Source organism: Limulus polyphemus, unplaced genomic scaffold, assembly GCF_000517525.1.
Source record: "Limulus polyphemus unplaced genomic scaffold, Limulus_polyphemus-2.1.2 Scaffold2613, whole genome shotgun sequence".
NCBI lineage: Eukaryota > Metazoa > Arthropoda > Merostomata > Xiphosura > Limulidae > Limulus > Limulus polyphemus.
In genome coordinates this window covers 6,553-16,182 of record NW_013668223.1, presented here as the reverse complement: position 1 = coordinate 16,182, position 9,630 = coordinate 6,553, and the positions used below count along the sequence as shown (strand labels likewise).

The following is a 9,630-nucleotide window of genomic DNA, read 5'->3' as shown; positions in this document are numbered from 1 at the left end:
CACGTAACACGGATACCTTTCCTGGTTTTCCATATTCAGTAGACCTACGCAGTGAATGATGCACACACATGCAATCCCCATGAAACTAATGAAATACATGTTACACAAGATGTGGGTACACTTACTAGTATATATATATATATATGCTTCAAGTTAAGAACATGTGATTAATTGTTGTCCCCCTAGTGGGTCAGGAGTAAGTTTATGGATATGCAACATTGAAATACAGGGTTCAATTCCCTGTGGTGGACAGAGTTCATGTAGCCAATTGTGTAGCTTTGCACTAAAACAACAATTTAATTACTTTTTTTATGTTTAGTGAACATTTGTTCAATAATACAATCAGATTTTGGGGTATCTAAAGCCTACATAACATTAATCAATCCCTACACAATGATCAATGAGAAACAACATATTTGTGTGTTAAAACTTTACCTGTAGGAAATTTCTGATCAAGGTATTTCTTTTTTTTTTGTATAAGTGTAAGGCCAACTTTTTGTGTAAGGAAATTAATCTCATAAATTTATATTATCGGGTAACTATGATTATAATGGGATTTTGATGGTTATTGTAGTCACTGCTGTATTATCTGAACTAAATGAAATTGTACTTTCTGTATACTGTTTCCCAATTAGCTTACTTTTTTTTCCTATCTCTTAATTCACATTCTGCATTTCTACAAATCATATGGTACAGTTTTTTGTTGACTAGACCCTATTTGTTTGGAACCATAAATCTTTAAATAAGTTTTACGCTAATGCACCTGGACAACATCCAGATACTGGAAAGATTACCCAAATTCTACATAAGTTAGAGCATTAATTAGCACACTAATGAGCAAAATATTTTACCATTTAACAAAGCTTCTAAAATTTTGAGCAAGGATACATTCATTTGCATAAGCCAACTGGTAAAGTGTCAAAGTCAATAATAACCTATTTACATAATGAGCATGCAAAAGAATTTTTATAAATATAAAAAATAACAAGTTCTAATCTTGCTATTAATAGTTAAATTATTGTATCAAAATGGGGTAAGGCTGTTTTTCAAGAAAGGATATGTAGTAATTTAAGTTCTGGAAACAAAATTAGAAACAAGGTGCCATATACCATAAGCATTGCTTTGCACATTTACAAACTTCAGCTATTTGGTATGAAAGCATAACAGGCATTTTCTATCTTCTTGTTTTACTATAGAACCTTTGAAATTATTTAGTTGTTTTAGGTATGTGTAGTTTTCACATAATACATGGCCAAGAAAGTTGTTAAGTTGCTTTTTTTCTAGCTATCTTTGTTCTCTATCATTCCATTGAGATAACACCTGGTCTGCCCATGGAGGTATGGCTCTAAAGCTACACACATTGTGCATGAATGTAAACAGCAGTTTCCTCCAATGGTGGAGCAGATTATGCTTCAAAGTTAAAACCCTTCTTTATGTTTTACTGAGAATGACCATTTAAAAGGGTAGCACTAGTCACTCTATGTAAGTCTGGAGTTACTATTTAACTAAGAAATATAATGTTTGGTCAATGTGGAATAGGATCTCACCCAAGGCAGTTTGGAAAGAGAGTAGTTTTGATCCAGTAAAAGCTACTATATGTCTTATGAATCAAGTTCACACACTGTTTGTAGATAATAAAGATTGTTCATTGTATGTTTATACAATTGTGTTAGTCTCTTTATTTCTTACTTGCAAAAGGTCTGGCACAGCTTGGTGGTTAGGGCACTTAACTCACAATCTGTGTGTCGTGGGTTCAAATCCCATCACCAAACATGCTTGCCCTTTCAGCCATGGGGGCACTGTAATGTGATGGTCACTTTTCATTGATAGAGTAGACCAAGAATAGGATGGTTGGTAATGATTAACTTCATTCTGTGAATGATGGTTCCTGGACAAAGTCAGAGATTCACCTCTCCATTCACATATAATTTATCATCATTTACTACAAAAATGTTTTTTAACTTGCCCAAATGGTAGTTTTGCTTAGAATTACTGATACACCATGAGATCTACTATTGTTCTGGCTGCTCTTGTATCAACCAGCTACTCTTGCCTTTGTACTCTGGCCTGCACCTGCTGAGCCATCAGTTATGACCAATAACCTTTTCTACCTTGCTACTCTGCAAGGTACAAGTAATTTAAACAAAAGTAACCCAACAATCCACAGGGAAAACAAATCCTTTGCTCCTCTCTTTCGTGAAGATATTTGGGAAGAGGCATCATCAGTATAGGCTGCAACATGAAAACCATGGGAGGATTTGGATAGTGCTGGGATTTGGTTAGCCCTTAGCTGGGCTTGAATTTGGTGTGATGTAGGTTGGTAGGACAGTTTGTCTAAGTATTCTTCCTCTTGGTTGTGAGCCCTTTGAGTTGTGGAAAATGCCATTTCCTTAAGAACAAAGCCTTTTTAACTTAATTCTGAGTTCTCTAAGTAACTGAGTGCATGAGTAGGATTGTTTGTTTGTGGAATTTCATACAAAGCTCCTCAAAGACTATCTGTGCTAGCTATCTCTAATTTAGAAATGATAGACTAAAGGGAAGACAGCTAGTTAACAACACCCACAATATGTTTGTAACTGTGCACTTGCTTGTGGATGTGACACAATAGGTGTGATCCTAGCATTGCCACTAACTTCAGTTACATCCACTTTTCTTGTTATGCTAATGATCACTATAGTGGGAAACTGGATGGCTGATTGCCCATAATTGCAGAATATCACTGAGACCTCATCCCTCTTGAGACAAATAGCTGCCCAAACTAATGCTGCTTGCCTTCCTTCTTGACAGGAAACATTAGATTTAATGTATGGGATCCATTACCATGCTACAAGGCACCAGTGTACTGGACTTCATCTATAGTAAATCACAGAATACCACTTACATACATAGGTGTACTGTGAATTCCTCTCCCTTATACATTCGTACAATTCATTGTTCCTGTACCCAATATGACAATCATTGGATAACTCTCCCATAGAACATCAGTTCACTGATTGCATAGACAAAACTAACCAATAAGCTCTCAAAGATACTGATACTAGAATGAGTTTGCCCCAAGAGACATCTGATCCCACAAATACATCAGCATGTTCAGCCAAGTCATTGAGTAGCTGCTGGTGCATTCAATCTAGAATGTTTGTACAATCCACAACTAGTGGTCTAAGATATTGTTGTGTCAGCGAGGTCACGTGACTAGTATCACGCCACTCGTTCTCTCGAACCTTCGTGAATTGTCGGGAGATTACTAGATATAGTGTTAGTCTTGTATATATATATAAGATGGTCACAACGTGACGGGACAATGTGTGTAGGTAATGAGTAATTGAACTGCAGTCAGAGAGAGATGTATTGTTGAATTCGAGCTCATGAGACGTGAATTATAGTTTGTTATAGCGTGACTGTTGAAGTTGAGTGTATCGTAAAGTTGTATTCGGAAAGAATAAACCAGTTTTATTTAAGAAAGGACTTGTGTCGCTAAAGTTTCGTCGGAACGAATTTACAGAAAATCAATTAACAAACGGAGACGTAACAGCAGTCATATAACATCACACAGATATATGTGACATATGTCTGATTGAACAACTACCATGCAGGCTTTCCTGGAGCATTATAGATGTATCCATTGCTGAGATACAGCAAATGTTGAGGGACATGATAATACAGCCTTCAAAGAGTTCTTGGTCGTCTTCCATTGGTGACTGTCAAAAAAAAAAAGGTACATCCCTTTCTGTATTAACTTTAGAAGGAGGAACGTGATATCTTGTGTTGATGCCTTTCCACTATTGCAAATAGATGTTTGGAAACATTGGAAGGTATACAACAGTTTAACATGTTAGACCTGGTGTCTGGGTACTGACAATTTCAGCTGGATGGCAAGAGCAGACCTAAGACTGCTTTCAGTATGAGAAATAGCTTGTATGAGTTTTGCATCATGTTATTTGGCTTGTATAATGCATCCACACCTTTGAGAGGCTAATGAAGCTTAGCCTCAACCTTTGATCCAAGCTTATAACTGTCTAGCTGTGAACTGTAACAGTTAAATTTCTCTTTTTAATAAGGATTCTTTATAAACTAAAAACCTGTAAAACTTCTATATTTATACAAATTGTTATGATATTAATTTTACCATTTCATATTGTTATGTATCGATTTGCCATTTTTCTTCCTCAGTATGATGTTTCATTTTATTGAAATTTTTGTTCAATGAAGTTTATAAAATTTAAAATTCAAAAAATATAACTTTACCATTTTTCTCTGCCTTTTCTGCAATTCTTCTTCTAACTGCAGTTTTTCTTGAGTTAGTGTTGCCAACACCTGAAGATGCTGACTGTTATTTTTTAATAACACGGCAAGCTGGTCTCTTTTACCTTCAATATTTCTCTAAGATTGAGAAAAAAACAACAGTTTCATATATTTATACACTTATGGATTTTGAGAAATAGAACATAACAAGAACTTAAACAAAGTAAATATTATTTATAAGAATTTCCACATTTACCTAACCTAACCTAATCTACCTATCTATCTCCTTATTTATGTCTGTTTGTCTGGTGTCACAAATTGTTGTGAAGCATTAAGGTAGTAAACTTGAAATGGACACCAAACTTGAACCATTTTTCTGATTGTTTATTCATTTAAGCCCCATCTTTGGAAGGTGGGATCTGTTCAAGTTTCTTTACCAAATTTGTTAAGTCATTTCCTCACAACAACTTGCACCAAACACGTAAGGAGATAGATGGATAGGGTGGGATCTGTTCAAGTTTCTTCACCAAATTTGTGAAGCCATTTCCGCAAATGAATGGTCAACTAAGTGAGAAAGTTGGTAGTAAAGTGATGTTTAATGCTGCAAGTAGAACAGGTATCCTTGCATCAGAGGAATTGATCATGTGCCACAGCTCAAAATAATGGAAGGTGTGGCTCACACCTCCATTTGTAGTATTAAGTACAGTACTTCAAGCACAGCATTGCCAGATACCTTTGCTGGTATCTCATGATTTGTGCTACATGTACTTTTTGCCTAGTGTTATCAATAAGTAATAATAAAGTATCTCTTTTCTTTAACAATGGAAATACTGTTGGCAGAAACACTGACATAAAATTTGAATTATCACTGGTGATGTTTTTTGAAAATTTTAACAAGCTAGTTTCAATAAGTTCTTTAGATGAATATCATTTATATACCTACCAATCTCTGTGTCTTCTCAAGGAACATTAAAATCCCAAAGATAAACTTACTAAAGCTTCATTTATTTTGAATTTTACTAGAATTAAAAGAGAGAATATTTTCACATAAACTCAGATATTTAAAATTTTTTTGCAATCATATCTTGCTGAAGTACAAGTTATTTTGATTAAGTGACTGTGTGACTAAGTTCATTTATTTATAGTCAGAAAAAGTTAATATTTTCATATAATGAAAAAATATTTTTGATAGATACCTCCTCTCACAGTTACAGCTATTCTCGATTTGACTGTCCTATAGTTTAAAAATTTTTTGATCACCACTAGCCTTGAACTCCCAACTAATTCCACACGTATACCATATGGTTCAGCTGCATTTAAGCATGTAAATTAGCATGCTGCAATCCTCCACCAATAGGGGTGCAACATCCTCGTATCGTAGCTGATTCCATCTGTGCATTTAAACTCAATCTTCACTTCGAGTTTAGGTATGAAAAACAATACCAGAAGTGGGAAGTGCGAGGAGAGATAAATATCTATTGGAAATATATTTTCAGTGTAGGTATTAATTCCCGATATGATTACTTACTTCCACTTACAACTAGAATCCAACATTGAACAGGTTGAGAGTCTAGTATATAATTACCTAGTTAAGCACCCTTCAAAAGCATCTGAAGAGCATCCATGGAGTGTGCCACCTCTATGTAGAGGAAACACAACCATGGGTGACCACACCACATCTGAACCAAGTATACTCTTTTCCCAAGTGGAGCCAATTGGTGATGCATCAAAGGTTGGAACAAGTGATCCATCCCAAATCCAAAAGAAAGAGGAATGTGTGGAGAGTGGCTGGGGTGCATCAGTCCATAATCGGAAGATCAATTCCAGTCCAGATCAGTGGAACTGGGAGGAAATTGACTAGCCCCTGACAGGAGGAGTGTCCTCAGCCATTCACCTCAGGTGTAAGAGCCAGAACGAAAGAGGAGCCTTCATTCCAAGAACCTAAACTAACATGTGTGCATATTAAACACAATCTGGAACAATAAATCCCAAGAATATACATCCGGATGACATCAGGAAGGTGGAAATGCAATGTGGAGGGTCAATTCCAGTCCAAAACCAATTGACAATGGGGATGAATCATCCAGACTGCAGTAGAAGGAAGTTCCTAGCCATGTGAAGACTTATGTTGGCTGGTCCAGCTCCAACCAAAACCAGTTGCTCAGGGACCGACATCCAGGCAGCGGTAGGAGGGAGGGTTCCCAGCCTGCAAAAGAGACAGAAAATCCAGTTCAGGCTGTCAGCATCTGGAATAATGTATCAGACCCACAGCAGGAGGATAGTTACACTTTCTACACAGGCAGAATACCACTGCCCTACTCTTGACTGGGTGGAATTGTGCACACTCAGGAGAATTCTCTGATGATTCACCACTCCAGCAGCTAGAAGCTGGGATGTGGTAAGAGTCTGTACGAAGCATCATTGGAGAAAGTGCAATGGGTGACAATGAAACCTTATTTCGAAAAGCAGACTGTTCCCAATTCCAGCAATCTAAACATTAGAGATGGGCAGCAATCTCTCTTTGCTTTACTCATGTTAATCCATGAGTGTATGGGTCAGTATGAACATATTTAAGATGCAATATACTGCAAAGGAAGAACTTGCAAGAAGTCTTGAGGAACATCCCATCTCAACAGTGAGTGTGATAAACCTTATGGAACTCACAGTGTGAATTTTAGATATCAGTATATCTGGGTGGGTTGTAGGGTAGCTCTGTCGTCTCCCTTTTGTTTTCCTGTTTTCTTTTTCTGTGTGTTATTCCTAACCTTTTCTTCCATATCCCATATTTACTCCCACTCTGATCAGGATCATGTCCTGTGTATGGTCCTTGCTTTACAGTGTTACGTGTCATGCACGACACCCCTCTGTGGTTTTCACTTCCATTTGTTTATCCTGCGATTCTGTCCATTTCTTGTGATATTTCTGGTTTGGTTCATCAAGTTATCCATATTGCATATTCCGCCCTTTCTCCTGAATCTTGCCAGTTGGTCTGTGTGTTGTACCATCTAATCTGTCACCTTCTAATGACCTTGGCTGCTCATTTCCATCATTCTTTGGAGGGAATTATCCAGGTTGGCATATGGACCACTCCCCACACCTTGGTATTGTGCTACTTGCACCATTTGGCAGTTTCCTGCCCAACTAGATATTGCCCTCCCCCTGTAGCCATTCTCCATATGTCGGTACAACTCTGAGTTGGTAAGTTATTTTTTGTTTCATTTTTTCAGGGGCCTACTTAACATGTTATGGGTCCTGCTCTGTGGCAAGTGGTGCCTGTTAATGGTTAAAAATGACAGACCTTTGTCAAACAACCATGTAAAAACAGATATCTGAGGAAGGGGAGAATCCATGCCAGATAGACAAATGACAGAATATTCTCCAGTTATGTTCTTACACAAACATGGATAAGGAACGGACAGTGTGAGACAACAGGGATGCTACACGTGGATACTCTCAAACCCCTTGCAAGGGACCAGACAAAAGCTATGCGTGAAGCCGGAATGTGGGAATGGAGAGATGAAGCACCCCTGAGTAAGGTTGCTGGAGGAGGGACTGGGAGAGAGAGAGAAGTAATTGATATTGTTTCTGGAAAAGGGACAGAAACCATTGTTGAGCCAGCCAGAAAGGAATAACAAGAAGGTCCTGACATGGAATGGATTGGATGAGAGAAATTACATAGGGTAGAAAATGGATGCTAGGGTATGTATAAAGAAAAGGTCCTTCCAATCTAGGATGAATGTATCCATGTCTAAAGCCAAAGGATGTGAAACTGGGGACCAAAAGAGAGGAAACTTGGCATTCAAATGAAAGGTAACTACACTCAGTTGGGGAGTATCCAACTGAGAACATAGCCATCAGAATACCTTGGGTAGAGAGACCACTCCGTGGGTAAAATATTGTTAAGACAAGACAGACAATTTGTGACAAAATTGAGGGCACCCAGTATGTGACAAGCCAGCAAATGAATTTGATGGCTGTGAGCTCAAAAGAGAAGATCTAGAGTGTAGGAACATAAGGACTAGGATCAAGTGCCCCCTTCACTGGTGAGGTAAGAGACAACCATCTAGTTGATGGAATGAATCATAACTGTCATGCCCCACAGAAATGACAGATAATGAGCAATCATCCGATAAACAGCACTAACGAAAAAAAGTCTGAAATCAAGCACTAGGTTTTAACACCATCGTATCAAATTGAGAAGTGAAGATTGGATTCAACTGCATAGAGCAAGTCAGATGCAATAGGAGAATGTGTCACACTCCTATTGGCGGAGGGCTATCACATACTAATTTGAATGCTTAAACATAGCTGAACCACATGGCATACACATGGAATTAGGTGAGAGTTAAAGGCTAGTGGCAAGCAAAAATTTGCACACTAGGTGTGCCATCCAAAAAGTAATTGAATAAATGCTAAAGATAAAACTTCCCTTAAACTTCCAACAGGTCACTTTTTTTAATACCAAAATGATTGCCACTGTTAAATCTGTTGTTGCAATTCTTTTATTCTTCACATAATTGCTAACAAAATTACAGTATTACCTCCCATTCCTTTAGAACACTATCATGATGCAATTGACAAGCTTTCTGCTTTGCCTGCATTTCCCCTAGTTTCATGTTTGCTCCTTGCAACTCCAAATGTTCTAAGTCCACAATCTGACCAAAGCGTTGTGTCATCTCTTTCTGACATTGCTGCTCTAACTGAGAAACTTTTTTTTCCATTCCATTACACTCTCTGGCCAATTTTTTGTATTTCATATGTGTTTCTCTGTAGAATGGGAGAACCACATTTTGCTTCAAGAGATTCATATTAAATATTAAGATAACATATATTTACTTAAATACACATGCACATACACACACATATATATATATATGTTTTTTTTTATCTTAAAGAATCTAAAAATTTAATTGTCTGTATTTTATATAAATTTTAAAATTAAATTTATTACTTTCAAAAAAGTGTTTAGTTGTTTTCTGATTTTTATACTTTCCATACTGAAGAGTAGTCTGTGATGTAATAAAACTTGTTAAATAAAGAAGCATTTGTCAAAAAAGTAAGCATTCAAGTTTTCTTAATATATATATATGTTTAGAATTTTACAGCCATTAGCCGAGGAAATTCCGAGTTGCATTTATTCACAAAAAAGTACTTAAAAATCTGTACTTTTTCCCCCAATGGCAAGTTCTTTAACTTCAAGAACCTTAATTGATTTTCACTTGTATGTTCATTTAATTCTTAAATGTAGAAAATTTAACAGACTCCTAACGAGCCAGTGGGGGACATTTTTGTTGAAAAAAACCAACTACCCAATTTGATAATGGCTGGAGACGGCTTGAATGGGTAATGAAGAAAAACTTATATTAAAGTTTTTCTTCATTACCCATT

General features: G+C 36.9%; 1 protein-coding gene across 1 annotated transcript in view; it reads right to left on the bottom strand.

Annotated features, from left to right (window-relative positions):
- The window catches only part of LOC111087776 (cilia- and flagella-associated protein 44-like), a gene marked incomplete at its 5' end in the record, with an annotated part of 19,695 nt that overhangs the window by 5,266 nt on the left and 4,799 nt on the right, over positions 1 to 9,630 (bottom strand). The window contains 2 exons of the mRNA XM_022395612.1: positions 4,246 to 4,380; positions 8,784 to 9,009. Of these exons, the coding sequence (XP_022251320.1) occupies positions 4,246 to 4,380; positions 8,784 to 9,009 (361 nt within the window). The remainder of the gene's footprint in view (positions 1 to 4,245; positions 4,381 to 8,783; positions 9,010 to 9,630) is intronic.